Source organism: Sturnira hondurensis, unplaced genomic scaffold, assembly GCF_014824575.4.
Source record: "Sturnira hondurensis isolate 20B ecotype Veracruz unplaced genomic scaffold, ASM1482457v3 Scaffold0006496, whole genome shotgun sequence".
Taxonomy (NCBI): domain Eukaryota; kingdom Metazoa; phylum Chordata; class Mammalia; order Chiroptera; family Phyllostomidae; genus Sturnira; species Sturnira hondurensis.
The window spans coordinates 9,985,273-10,001,087 of NW_028079127.1; the positions used below are offsets into that span (position 1 = coordinate 9,985,273).

At 35.4% G+C, this 15,815-nt stretch overlaps 1 protein-coding gene across 1 annotated transcript; it reads right to left on the reverse strand.

Annotated features, from left to right (window-relative positions):
- Positions 1–1,510: 1,510 nt before the first annotated feature.
- THAP2 (THAP domain containing 2) lies at positions 1,511–15,791 on the reverse strand. Its single transcript, XM_037049444.1, has 3 exons — positions 15,095–15,791; positions 7,954–8,149; positions 1,511–5,405 (listed from the first exon to the last, which is right to left on the reverse strand). The coding sequence occupies exons 1-3, from the start codon at positions 15,163–15,165 to the stop codon at positions 5,019–5,021; spliced, it is 654 nt and encodes a 217-aa protein (XP_036905339.1). The 5' UTR covers positions 15,166–15,791; the 3' UTR covers positions 1,511–5,018.
- Positions 15,792–15,815: the final 24 nt, after the last annotated feature.

Here is a 15,815-nt window from a genome sequence, read left to right on the forward strand (position 1 = left end):
TCCTAAAACTAAAGTCACCTTTGAAAGTGAAGAAATTTGACTGTTGATGGAATTCAGGAAAATATGACAGGGCAGCTGATGGCAACTGGGAGAACTGTGTGAAGTTCCATGGTGCATACTTTGAAAGGGAACTGATTTGTCATTGTCCTAGGTACAATGTTTCTTGTATATTTTATTCAGTATGTCTCTATTTTTCATATTACATCATTGGATACCTTCTGGACAGGCCTCATACTCATGTCAGACCCCAAAATAAAAAAAACATCTACATACATTTCCTTGAAGGAACACAGCAGATGAAAATATGTATGTAAATAATTACATTCTAGTAGTACGACTTTATCCAAGTTACGTACAAAACAAGACACAAGGAGTAAAGGACTTATGTCCCTTGGTATGTTAAAGCAGTGATTTTCAACCAGTGTGCTGTAATTTTTAAAAAACATGCAATACCTATTTAGTCATGGGCTGTTTTTCCCTCAGATTATCAAATAAAAAAAGTACAACAGCCATCTAGTGTGAAGGAGTCAAAATTATACCTATTTTCTTTTTGGTCAGATGGGCCGAAAATGTATTTTTTGGTGTGCTGCAGCATTTTAGTAGTTAGTTTACGTGTACCATGAGATGAAAAAGGTTAAAATCACTGTGATGGAGGTGTCACAGAGAGGGAGTGTCAGACCTAAATCTTGAAAGGTGACAAGGAATTTGTTACCAGGCTGAGGGAAAGGCAATCTGTAAAGGTTTGGTGATTAAGAAGAGTATGAAAACACAAAAAGTTCAAGAGAATGGAAAGAGTTAGAGGTTAAGTTTGAAATATTATCTAAAGAATTAAACTGAAAATTAATCTGGGAGCTAGGCACATATCTGCTTTCTTGGCATTCAACACAAAGATTCTTAGTTTTTGAGCACAAACTGCCTAGGCAGTAAACTGGAGCTGGTAAGTTTAGTCAATTCCTTCTGGAAGGGCGTTAGGAGAATATGTGGAACTGAGGGCAGGAGTAAACGGAGTATTTTTTTCCCCAGTGGCCTAGGGGACAGGATCTTATCTGTCTGGTTCATCCTCGTTTGCTCAGTGTCTCTCAGTGAATGTTAAAATAGTATGTTTTGAATTAAAGCATTAAACAATGTTTTAAAAATCAGAAAAAGTTTAAGAAACATCACAACTTAGTTTCTTTTTTATTGAGATAATGCTTTGATAATCAAATCTACAAATAAATATTTTTGTTAACCTGAAATTGTCAGGGTAAACAAAATTTTTATAGCCCTTCTTATATCTGATTTAGATTGCATAGCCAGTATTTAAAACAGTACAAATGAACTATAATGGATGTTTAGATACAAGGTGAGCAACAAAAGTAATATTGATAATTCTTCTTTCACCCTTTACATATCTTTGTTTTATTAACAGCTTGCTTCAATTTATGGAGAACTTGAGGGGGGGGTAATTTAGGGGAAGGACTTCCACAGAAATGTTCATGTACATTTTTGGAAATAAGAGACATGATAGTAATGTCCTTGGAAAAAAGTCTTTAATATCAACATACTCAGAATACATTTTTGTGAAGATAGTATGCAATTGTTTAATACACATTATAAAACCATTATTTAAAAAAATTTCCAACTTCCTAAATACCAAAGAACCCCACATTCTGGCATAAAGTTGAATCATTTTCTATATAGTATACCAAAATTAAAATTTACCCGTATTCTAACATTGAGAAATGACATAGAACACCAACATTATAGTCTACTTAGAAAAGATTAACAATGACTTTATAGACTATCTTTACTATATTTATAAAACTTTTTATTTTAGTACTTTGGGACACATGACTTGTCCTATTTTAATAACATAACTTATGTATTTAACAGAGGCTTAAAATGTGGTAGGCAGGATAGATTTGGAGGCCGAAGATCAATGTTCCACCTAGAACTTCCTAGATAAACTAGCATTCTACCCCTTGTGCTAGTGTGCACACAGTAAATGTCGAATGAATAAGCTACATCAACATAGATTTCTTCAGCTGTTCATTGGAGATATCGTCTGCCACACAGAATATTTGTAAAGAACAAGTATGAAAACTAATGGGTGTGAGTGCTTTGTTAACCTCAAGACTCCGAGCTTACTTTTAAAGGTCTGAGTTAGTAGGGTTTGTTATTTTGTAAAAATATCAAGTGCCAAATAAACTCCTGTACTTGGCTTTGATGCAGCATTTTATTTAGTTATGTATTTCTGTTAACAAAGACACCATTAACAACACATTCGTCCAGTGTTCATTTTGAAGACGAAAAATGTCTTACAACTTATTAAAAGAAAACACTATGTAATTCAGGTCAACATCAGTGTCCTTTTACTTCCTTTGGTTGTCATAAGAAATCTTTATTTCAAAAGAAAAGTATTTCATTATAAATAGGTCTTATGTTCTCACTAAATTCCAATTCAAAATCATTTATAGCATTTATCATATTGTATGAAAAATATTTTTTCTCTCAGGAGACTTTGAATAACTTAAAGGTAAAAAATTGAGTCAAATTCATCTTATATCTCTTTGTAGAGGTTAGTGCCTAGTAGACATAGAATGAATAGAAGATATGTGTTATGTTCAGCAGAGGACCAAAGAGCTATTATAATTTTGATAGTTTTATAGTATATGGTCAAAGTGATAAGTTTATCAACAAACTGAAAACAATTTTAAAATTCATATTTTCTATGAACGAGACTATTTTTAAGGTAGAGGTCTGTTAATGAAAGAATTTGATGCAGGGAGAGTTTGGAGCATATTATCAGGGTAGTAACATGAAAATGACATAGGGGAAAAAACCCAAAAATTTTTACTTAAAAATCACTGAGCAGTAGTTTATTCAGTGGTCTCAAATAATAATGAAGATTAAGTAACTTTGCCCAAAGCTTATTTTCATAGTGTTCATTTTTGTGATTTTTAAAATGTTTTATGAAGATACCAAGATATTGTAGATGGGAATCAGCCTATGTTAGTTTTGTTTTGTGTTGGGGAGGAGTGGTGAACCACAATAGTCTGTATTTGGAAAACATAGGTTATGTTTAAATGATTATTTGCCCAACTTAACTGGTATAAAGTAGATATGGTTAGTAAGTGTTTGCTGATAATTAAGGCTATGTATTAATAAAGACATTTGAAACTGTATTAGAAAAAAATGTAATGACAATTCCAAGGAGCTACATGTAATATTTATGATAAAAATGACTAACAAGGTTTACAATACACCATGGGGCAAAAGTAGGTTTACAGTTGTTCATAAAGAAAATAAAACATAAATAATTAATAAATAATAATACAAGAATTGTTTCATATACTCACAACTGTAAGCCTACTTTTGCCCCACCCTGTATACAGAAAAGGATTTTCATAAATATTTGTTGTAAGTGCTTTATGATGATTAAAACAGACTTTGCCTATGTTGGCCTTTGTGAGATCTAGTTGCTTAGGAGGCATTCCTTATTAAAAGAAGGTGCTATTAACATAACAAGACTGATGCTAGGATCCTAGGGAAACAGCAATTCAAACAATTGACAAAAAATTATTTTTATCATCAGGTAGCATTTACCTTATAGGAAAGACTAATGCAATTTACAATTAGGTGTATGTTAGTTTCTTTTTTTTTTAGGTGTATGTTAATTTCATATGTTGGTGTCAGAAAGTTTGAATTAGGATTGACTAACATTATACACCAATAAATTTTTCCATGATCTGATCAAAGCTCTTTGAAGGAAAATGTTCTTATTAAACACTTATCTGGTGAAGTAAGGCAAACTCTTTAATTGTTCAAGTGTCAACTATAATATTAGTTTTGATATTCTACTTTGTAAAACAGTTAGCACTTGCATAGCTTTATCCACAGACATACACTTTTGTAGAGAAGTACATTTTATTTCCCTCATGCAGTACGGTTGTTCTATTTGGCTCTCACTATGAAAGGAGATAAAAAGCAAGCTGATATGTATGGTAAATTGATTCCATTTTAAGTTAAAAGTTGTAAAGATATAACACGGTAAGTACTGTTGTATGATTAAATTCTACTGTACCATTTAAGGGGGAAAAAGCTTAAAAGTTTTATTGTCGATACACATTAAAGCAGAGGGAATTTCCTAACATGGAGCTTGGTAGCACATTTGCTTATTAATGTATCAATTTCAAAACTAAAAATGTATTGTTTTTATTAAAAGTAAAAGAGCAGTATACAGTTATCTTTTGGTTTAATTAAGGTAAAAACTAGATCCCAACCTCTGCAATATTTCACAATGTATTTTCTTAGAAGGTGAACATAATCAGCTACCACTTTTTACTAGTCTGAGGTACTTGAGGGCTTACTACCTTGGAATGACTCAAGGGTACTTCACATTCAAAAATATTTTCAAAATATTTTACAATCCATTTTAAAAGATAATACTCTTATAAGGGAGGTCATGATTAGCTTACTTTCTCTGTTAAAAAGACACAGAAAGTTGAAATAAAAGAACTTGTCCTGTACCTCATGCTTTTTTCTATAAAGTTTCCAAATCATAGTGCCAATTATAATTTAACGAATTCAAAACCCAGCAGTGTTAACGTCATATTTAATGGTTAACTCCTACTTAGTGTCTTATTTAGAATGTAATATTCCAACTTTGGTACACAGAAACATTTTTTTTCTAATGTAAGTTAAACATATTACTTGTCATAGACTGTTCTTTAAAAGTTGTTTAAAAAAGACAAAAACACAGCACACCTTGAAAAATTTCCTAACAAAATTTTTAAGTATGTAATTCTCATGTAAGGCACTTCCATGCTTTTTCAAATAAGTTTCATAAAGTTTTCATTTTTTGTAATCAAGTTTCCATAAGTTATACAGTAATAACATTATTTCAAGTAAAACTTTATTAAGTACCCAATTTTGGCATAATTTTCCTAAATATCTTTACCTTAGAATAGGATAAAGGATGGGCTTCCAGACCTATGCAGGCTAATCTTAACTACAAGTACTCTTGATTTACTTCAGATTTAGTGAATTGTTAACACTTTATCTTGTTCTCGTTCAAGACTCTTGAAATCCTCCAAAGGAAGACTGCTTAAGGCAGCTGGCAAAATGTGTTCGGATGTGCCCTTAGGTAATATGTTATTTGCTTCTAGATTCTTCACCAAGCATGTGGCTTTGATCCATCTTCGAGTTGCTCTGCGTTCTTTTTGTAGGCAAGTTTTCATTTTCCTTCTTAAATTTGCTATTTCCTTTTCCAGTTTAATTATCCTCTTTTTGGCCTCCATAGGATTCCTAAAGGCATAACTGTGTTCAAGTAGCACTTGTTGACTATTAATGTTTGATTTTAAATTAGATGGTCCAGTTGGAATACAGCTGTTGTTTTTCTTCAAAAGATTCCGTGACTTCAGTTTCTGGGCCAAATAGAATTAGAGGTTTGAACGTAAGTTATGGACGATCATAAATAAATAAATTTTGCCCAGGCTTGTGTAATAGTATATAAACTGCTCTTTTTAAAAGGAGAAGGGATTAGCTAAAGAACATATATGCATGACCCACAGACATGGACAATGGTGTGGGTTTTGCCTGAGGGGAGAGGTCTAGGTGGAGGGGAGCAAAAGGGGAAAAACTTGGACAACTGTAATAGCATAAACAATAAAATAAAACTAATGTAAAAAAGTAAAAACTGACTTTAAAGCTAGAAAACACCTATATAACCATGGACTCAAGTTTCTCAACTGGCTGAATTAACTCCAGTCACCCATTTCTTTTTGTCTTCCCTCCACAGCACAGGTGGCAAACAAAAGTCCGCCCCTCCACCTTGTTTTATCCAGCTGGCACCTTGTTGCTACCAGGTGGCAGCGCAGAGCTCCACTTAACTGTTAAGGAGCAGTTACATCTACACAGTCCTAAAATTACATGCGGCCCTTTGAAGGCAATCTCCAGGCTGATGTGGCCGTAGATGAAAATGAGTTTTACATCCCTGCACTAGAGAGAGATACAAACATTGGTCTGGAAATAAGATAATGGACTTCCAAGATCTCTTCCAAATTACTGAATATGATTCTTTGGAGACTTTAAATATCCTTTGCAATTTTCTAAGGGCAATATAATGTATTTAGACCTTTGGCTTATCTGTGATACCGATTTAATCTCTTTTCTAAGTAAACACTATTTTCTCAATTAATTATTATTTCAGAGCTGGGGCCTACTTAATAAAAATATATTTCCAAATTCCAAGCTCCTGAATAGATTTCCTTATTAACTGTTCAGTTTTAGCTTCTATTCAAGAATTTAAAATGTGGGCAGAAATTTTCGCCCAAATCAGAAACTTGAGAACCATCTCTTATCACTTTCATTCAATTTGTCTTCAAGTCCTAGTACTTCTATATCCCATATATCTCTATCATGAATCATCTCTCCAGCATTCTTAATGGAACTTACTGCCCACATCAGGCCTTTAACATATCTAGCTTGAATGTTTAAAACGTCTTTATTGATTTCTACCTCATTTTGATTCTCACTAATCCATATTCTGCCACCAGAATAATTTTTCTACCAGATTTGATGTTTCTATACTGGCTGAATTCCTCTTTGCCTCCCCATTATCTAAAGAAAAAGAAATCTTTACATGGCGTATTATACCACTTAGGATTTCACCCCACTGTGCCATTCATGATCTTGATTTATACTCCAGCAATACTGAATCATTTGTAGTTCCCAGACTGTATTGTAACCTCATAACTTGGTATCCTTTTTTCACTCAACATTATTGAAACACACAGGAATTTACGTATGAATTCTTGGGGACACAACAGTGAACAAATTAGACGAATATGGTTCCTGTCCTCACAAAATCTGTAATTGGTATTCCTTCTGATTAGGGGAATTGGTAGCGATTACTTTTTGATCTTTGTGCCCTCACCATCTGACTTACATTCCGACATAATGTAAAGTTCAGTAAATATTTGTTGAATGAGTATGTGATCAAAATGCTAAAAGAAATACTTCAAATTCAATAAATATTTGAGTGTGTACTATGTAGCAGGCAGTATTTGAGTTGCTGAGAATTCAGAAGTGAAAAAGGCAAAGTTTTTGCTTTTCTGAAGCTTTTCTAATATCTGTGATAACTGGTTTACCACAATCTCCCCTCCCATTCAGATATTAATTCACGTACACTTACAAATTTATCTATCATCAATAACTCACGAAAAGCAACAGTTTTTCCTTTCTCAGAGAAAGGTACCTATCCTCCTTTTCAAAGTTAAACTATTTTTTCAGTCTACTGCTTTTTCTTTTCTAGTGACCCTGTTTTTATCAATTAGCTTTATCCTCTCTGATCAGACCTACCTTAACTACATAAAATACTGTTTTAATGCATTCATTATAAACCTTAATTCTTTTCTCCCTTTGATATATCACTTGGTAACACTTGATTATTTTCCACTTACCCCACAACCCATCGGTTTTGGTTAAGTCAAGAACCCTCTCCCAATTCCCAAAATCCAAGGTGAAGCCCAGCTAAAATGCCTGAGCTCTATGAAGTCTTCTGTTAGGCTTCTCTCTCCTGTTCTTTAGCATGGCTCTGGTACTCTTTGGGTGTAGTGCTCTTTAAGAACTTAGCACACGTTTTGTATGTCAGCTTAAAATCAGAGCTGAGTAATGGTAGATGTTTTATTACTCACTTCTCAGCTTTACAAATAGTTCAGTTTTTATGAATTATTAATTGGTAGTAATGCAAAATTCCAGTTTAGGAAAATAGTTGGGGCCAGAGGAAGAACATGGGAGTTAGGAGACCTGAGTTCTAATTCTAGCCTGCACCTTTATTGCATAAGAGGAAATTTTGCAACTTCTTTGAGGCATATCATGTATCAATTTCATTATATTCTGAGTTCCATTTTATAAACAAAAAAGAACAAGTTCTAAAAATGGGGTTACAAAAAGAAAAGCAACATTACCTACCACAGACTTTATATGGGTACAAAAATCAAAAATGGTTGGAACGGCATCCATTTTAAGTCGTCGAGTTTGCCCTGTTAGGTCAAAACAGGAGGCTTCAAAGTGCTTTGAACAAAGAAAAGTGTGTTTTCCTGGCACAAAATTTTTGCGCCTGGTTAGGCGAACCCATTCTTTTCTTCTTTTAGGATCCAAAGGAAACCTTAAAAAAAGAAAAAAAGGCAACTCAAATTGCAACTATGACACTTCTGTTTGTACCTAAATAGTTAAGACAAATTTTAAGTCATGATGATTTAAAGTGTCTTCAATTGATACACAATGAATTTAAATTTCCAATATCAGAACACTGGAACAGGAACCAATTCATGCTAATTTTTGTAAGCTGTAAAAAAATAATAAATAAAAAACTTACTTGAGTGTTTTTAGTTTTCTGGGCTTTGAAAAGAGATTTTTCTTTCTATTCTAGTCCTCAACATGGGCAGTAAAAATACACAAGACTAAAATGATCTAGGCCAGGGCGGGGTAGCTCAGTTGATTAGAGTGTCACCCCACATGTCAAGGTTGTGGGTTTGATCCCTGGTCAGGGGACATACAAGAATCAACCAATAAATGCATAAATAAGTGGAACGACAAATTTATGTTTCTCTTTCTCTCTAAAATCAATTTTAAAAAAGCTCGCACAGCCCTGGCTGGTTATATTTAATAAATAGATTAAAAAATCTGTGGTACATTTACACAACGGAATACTTTCTACTTGGCCTTAAAAATAAATTTTGGCCCTGGCTGGTGTAGCTCAGTGGATTGAGTGCGGGCCTGCGAACCACAAGATCACGGTTCGATTCCCAGTCAAGGGCACATGCCTGGGTTGCAGGCCAGTTCCCGGTTCCCGGCAGGCTACGCACGAGAGGCAACCATACATTGATATTTCTCTCCCTCTCTCTTTCCCTTCCCCTCTAAAGATAAATAAATAAAATCTTTATAAAAAAAAAGCTTACACAGAACCTTATAAGCAGGAATAACACTGCATAGATCTGCTGCTGATATACATGGTTAAGACAAATCAATTTATCCACAGATTAAATTTTATCAAGGAAAGCCTGAATAGATTCTGGTATTCCTTCCTCTGTGTTCCTTTATTATGATACCACAATGTTTTGTAATTTTTCCATTTTAATAAATTTCTACTGAAATAAAAATAAATTATAGTTTCCTGAGGACAGGAACCTGTATCTATTCATCTATTTACCTTGAACAAAACAGTGCCTTGCAAACAGTAAGCACTCAAGAAAAATTTGCTTAATTAAAATGAGACAATAAATAAATAGTAACTCACGGTATTATTTCCATGTAGTTAAACAGCATATATATTTAAGAAAATGAACTCTTAAGCTATGTTGTATAGTAGAAATCATAACTATTACAAAAAGTAAAATGCTGCTGATAAGCCCAATAGGTATGTTTTACCTTTCATTTTTACTTCAAATATAAAATATACTAATATGTACCCAGTTAAGGAAGAGAAAAATATAAGGAACTGTCTAAAAAAATTAGTGGTTTCTGTGTTGACCAACTTGGAAACATGAGAATCAACATTCATGTGTAACAACTTTGAGTTCAACTTTTCTTTAGTTTGACTACCTTAAGTATTAATTATGAACCGGGGAGTATTAAAGAAGAACCATTCATGTTGGAAGACCATGTGGCCCTGAAGCCCCAAATGAAGCTTCACTTTGGCTATATCAGATTATCTGAAGTTTGCTCACATTACCAGCAGGGAGGAGCACAAGAGATGAAAACCCAGATTCACTGGTTAGTACACTCCAGTCTCCTGTCGCTATCCCCTCAACCCCAAACATACCCTGATCTGAAGATAGTAGTATTTGTATGACACTACAGTCCATGTTTTCATATATGTAATTGTATTTCATGCTTTCTATTTCATTTGGAATCTCTGATCAAGAATTTATCTATTCTGGCCTGGTTTGTGTGGCTTAGTGGATTGAGCGCAGGCCTGTGAACCAGAGGGTTGCTGGTTTGATTCCTAGTCAGGGTACATGTCTGGGTTAGGGGCCAGGTCCCCAGCAGGGGACAAGTGAGAAGCAACCACACATTGATATTTCTCTCCCTCTCTTTCTCCTTCCCTTCCCTTCTCTCTAAAAAATAAATATAAATAAAATCATTAAAAAATTAAAGAAAAAAGAATGTATCTATTCTGCTTACCCCTCACTTTTTAATAAAATGTATTCTCATTTCAAAGATCTCTGTTCCAAATGGTTTGGAAATATTTCCTGTGTCCTAAGCTAAAAAACCAAGCTTTAGTTTATAAACCCTAACTTGTTCTTATGAATTTCTTTCTGTTGAGAGTTTAATAAAGACTCAGAACAAATTAAGTACTATCATTGGATTATCATTTGTATAAGACTCTTCAGAAATATGAAGACTGCCTTTCAGACATTTAACCTTTTCTTAGCTTTAAAAACTAGTTCCCTAATTATGAAACCAGTGCCTCAAACTGAACCTTCACTTGACCAAAGTTTTTCTTCCTTTAAGACTTAATTAGGAATCCCATCTTCCTAAAGAAGTTTTTCATGATCAGAAGACTAGGTTAGATGTTCCTATGTGATTTGGAGCTAACATCACTATATTCTAATTGCTTGCCTTTCAATCTCCACCACTAGATCTTAAGTTTCTTCTGGTAAGGAACTTTTTTTCACTACTTTATCCTATTAAGTATTCAATGAACTTTTCTGAGTGAATCAATGAATAAATGAACTAATGGGGTTAGTTTAGCATTATTAAATAACCTGTATGTAGAACCTTACAAGCAGGAATAACTTTACATTGCTTAGATCTGCTGCTGATATACATGGCTAAGACAATTCAATTTATCTACAGATTAAATTTTAACAAAGCCTGAATAGATTCTGGTATTTCTTCCTCTGTGTTCAGATATTTAACATTTTCTTAGCTCCTTATGAAACTAGTGCTTCAAATTGAAATTCACCTGGCCAAGATTTTTAAATCTGTGTTTAAATATAATAGTAATAATAATTACCAGCAATTTTATATTTGATTTTAGATAATGCTTTCACACAGCATCAAACATAATCATGTTTTGTATGTGTTTTTGGGGTTTCTCTTAGCATATTCAAAGGCTGGTTGATATAGCCCATACTCAAATTCAAGTAGTAATAAATCATCCTATAAATATTTAAAAAATAACACAGTAGTAACAGATTAATACTTGTCTATACCGTAATAGGGCCAGGCTTTCAGAAACAGATGTTTTAAAAAGAAAAAAAATCACTATTTTAAACAATGCTACTTTGCTTGAGTCTTTAATAAATGGCTGGATGCCTCTTATATTTCAAGCACTGTCCTAGGCACTGTCCCAAGCACTGAACACACAGTGGGAAATGAAACTGACCTACTTTTACGGTATCTACCTTCTTATTAAGGGAATTCTATAATGGAGAAGATAGAGCTTGATGTGCAGAAAAGAGTGACGGAGAACACTGTCTCTGCAGTCCAACCAAGGTGTCAACTCTGCTTCCTTCACATAATAACTAGGTAACTTTAGGCAAGTTATGCAACCTTTTTAGGCCTTAGTTTTATCACCTATTATATAAAAATACCATCTATAATGCTATCTAGTGTGGTTCTAGAGACTGAATGAGACAATGGGTTAAATGCTTAGCCCAGTGCACAGTATATGGTAAATACTAAATAAACGCTATTTGTTATTATAAAAGTAATTACAAGTGTCTGGAGTGTTACAAAAGGTTAAGTACAAAGTCAAAAGGAACCATAAAACTCAATGAGCCAATCTAGTCAGGAGGCTTTGATAGTAGGAATTAGCTAGGGGAATTAGGGTGGGAATAGTAAAGAGTTATGACATGAAATGATGCCAGAGAGCGTTCCAAGTTAAAGAATAATTTTGAACTTTTTCCAAAATGGAATTGGTAAGCCATTAAAAGGCTTAACTTAGAGAGCACATGGTTAACAGAAAATGTTTTAATCGGCTGTTAAAACCATTATTAAAAATTAAATTATGTAAATTTCCAATAAATTAAAAACAGGTAATATAAAAAACCCATTACTTCCTAAGCACTTTAGTATTAGTTATATTCTTAAAACTATTTGTCTGTTATAGCTATACAGAATAAATGCTATATAGAATAGTGTGGTACTGCACATTTTCTCCCAACTTTATGATCAGTGATGTCCATAGCTGGAAACCAGCCAGGGTAGGTATATTCATATCATAGGATTATGAGTCAGGCCTTTCCCCTTCCCCTGGAGATTTCCTTGTTCAACATTTAGGAACACATCATGGATTATAGAAGAGAGGTTAGGAACACATGAATGGAAGCAGTGAACCAATTTAGAGGCTGTTGTAATAATCCTATTAAGAGGGAATGGGGAGAAGTCAAGGAAAGATGACCTCCCAGTTTCTGGGTAGATGTTTTCATTTACTGAGAAAGGAACTGAAAGGAGACCAGGGAAATACTGAGACACTTGGCCTACAGGTCTGAAACTCATTAGAGATTCGAACTGGAGATAACTGATTTGGAGGCATCAACAAGTAAATGTTACCTAAGACCAGAGGAACCGTTTGAAATCTTTTTTAATAAAAGAGGGAAGACCTAGGTCAGGTACAGAAGAGAAGGGCTGGTACAGGAGGTAGGCCACAAAATTAGTGTCAAGTCAAAAGTAGAAAGTATTTTGAGGAAATGATAATACGCCCTGAAAAAGGAATATAGGAGTGACAACTCATGTTAGCAAGAGCAGTTTCAGATTATTGGCAAGAACTAGTCTGCATTGGGCCGAGTAATAGATAAGAAAAAGAAGCCCTGGCTAGTGTGGCTTGAGCGCCAGCTTAAGAACCAAAAGGCTGCCGGCTTGATTCCCCGTCAGGGCTTGTCTGGGGTGTGGGCCAGGTCCCCAGATGGGGGCTGTGAGAGGGAACAGATCGATGTTTCTCCCCCTCTCTCTGTAAAAATTATTCAATAGAAATCTTTGAAAATATTTTTTAAAAGAAACATGGAGATATTTCTTTAGGCAATGTAAGTTGCACATGTGAATACTGAAGTCTACTAATGTCTCACGAGAATAGTTAATATTGTTGGTATTTATAAAATAGAAATGTATTTTTATCATATTTTTGCATTACACATGCAAATGTTAATTTCATTGGTGGCAAATGGTCAAATATGGAAAGGAAGTATACATGCTACTGTACCACTGTGCATATCTCTCTGTTTTTAATGTTTTTAAAAATATTTTATTTATTTTTAGAGGGAAGGGAGGGAGAAAGAGAGGGAGAGAAAGATGAACGTGTGGTTGCCTCTCATGCATCCCCCACCGGAAACCGGACCTGCAACCCAGGCATGTGCCCTGACTGGGAATCGAACCAGCAACCCCTTGGTTTGCAAGCCTGAGCTCAAGCCACTGAGCTACACCAGCCAGGGCAAACTGTGCATGCATCTCTTAAACATTATTACTGGTGTCTTGACTCTTCCCTTTCCCTCATATTCCCAATTAAATGATCAAATACACTAGTTTCTCCTCAAACACTTCTCAGATCTGTCCAGATCTTTCCCTACTTGTTTCCATCTGTGATGTTAGTACCACTCTAGTCTAGGCCACTGGGTGGACTCTCCCTTGTTTTATGACTGGCTCCTGTTTTTTCTCTGTCAACTCTCACCTCTTTTACTCTACTGCTGGCTGTGCCAGCAAAGAATAGTGTGTAGTTCAGTTGACACTGTAGCAGAATTTCCCTGTGAAAGAAACAGTAGGTAAATGAACATTCTTTAATAATTTTCTTTCTCATCAAATTTATCTCTTGATGATGCTTGACCAGCACTTTCGATAACATAACATTATTCTCAGACACTTCTGCCAGAGGCCTTTTTTAATTATACACATTTAATCATGACATTCTTTTAAAACCTCCCCTGGCTTCTCAAGTACCAATTGGATAAAATAGAAAATCTTTAAGGGTGCAAGTAGAACCAAACCTGTGTCACTATTTGGTCTCATTTGAAATTTTACATCCTTTGAGAAGTGTTCTTCGCCTTTACGAGGCTGAGTCAGGTTTCCCTGAATATCTTTTCCAAGGCACTTAACTGTAATTATGTTTGTCTTTCTTTCTCATTACACCCTAAACTCCAGGAATATAAGAATTTTCTTGATCCCTAGGATGATGTTAGGCAAATAAGAACTTGGTACACATTCGATGGATGAATGAATAAAGCACTACACTTGCATGAAGCAGCTGGAAACGGAAACTTCAGAAACATTTTTTTTAAGTGGCAACCTTTAATAAGGGTGTACTACATTTAGTTATCACGAGGTAGAGGAAAGGTCAAGGATACAATTTTCTACATTCTAAGACTGGATTAAGTTGTGAATTATATAAAATCAAAACTAGCTGCACTTAGCTTTTTTAATGCTTCTTTTCTTCAGCCACATGGCAAGCACTTACAGAGAAAGTAAACATTTACTTACTGTATTTCATGTAGTGTTCAAAGTGCTTTCCAGAGTTCTGATTTGAGAGAACTAAACAATTTTTATTGCTCTTCCAGCAAAGGAAGAAACAAAAACAAAAAGACACCGAGGTTCTTCTTACTACTGTTCTGGTGAGAACAGAAAGCTTATCTTCTGTACTTTCACTAACATTGCTTAATTCCATGATTATTATCAATGATGAGTAAATTTCCTTCGTAGAGTTCCCTGTCAATTTAGCTAGTAAGAAATTAACCTGATTTTACTGTAACACAGTGGTCTTTTAAAGTGATTGCCGACATGAACAGGAAGATTTCTTATAGTGTCATTAATGTAAAGATCGGTCTAATATACAGAAGTAAAAGAGAAGAAAATTAAGGTATCGCCTGTCACTTTTACAAGGAGTAATCACCGTGCAGAACTTGAATTTCTTTTATAAAGTGAGTAAATCTTCCCCGAATGTAGAGAAAAATTGGGCAGATTTGAGAACCACACAAAGGGAAAATAGAGTGCTTAGCTGCCACCACGTAGGTACTGAAGTTATTAGAATTATCAGAATTCTCCCGTTCCATTTACACAAGCAATACTCAATCTAGCAGCTCGCGTTTCCTTCTCGTCCCCCACTCCCTGCCCAGGTTACCTGTGGAAGCTGATGTTAATGTGCTTGTTGTAGGTAGTAGCACAGCCCGCCGCGGCGCAATTGGTCGGCATCTCACTTTCCCCCACATTCGGCGGTGCCGTAAGCCCGTGTTTGAGGCGCTGCTATACTTCCTGCGGGCAGACTGGGCAAGAGTGGCAAGGGAAAGGCCCACCGAGCTGAGCCGTGGAAGCGGGGTGGAAAGAAGGGGTGTGTGTGTCTGTCGGAGGACAGGGGTCAACCTTCCCTTTCTCTTTATTAATATGGCGGACCCAAACCAGCAGATCCGTCAGTGCTAAAGCTCCACTAGCTTTTCTTTGCCTTCACCAACATGGCGGGCCAACCCGACCCCTTACTGGCCCCCCAAATGGAATGGAACTACTGCGTCTCTTCAGCAGCCGTCCTCGGAGTAATTAAAAAAAAGAGGTATTACCCCCCTCCCCCATTACTATGATACTCTCTCGAGGTGGAGATTAAGAAAATGCACGCCCACCCCACCACGCACCCAGATATTCCAATCCCGACTCGGAGGTGGGCGTGAGCTGCAGATTTGAAGGACAAACCCGAAGAGAGGAAAGAAAAACTACAAGTCCCACTGAGAATCACATTGTCCTAATAATTATCGCGGTAACTGCGCGTCTTATTTCCTGCTTGTAGTAGGAAGTGACGTCAATGGAAGAGCCACTTCCACAGTCCATTTCTCGCGAGGCGGAAGAGCCCCGTT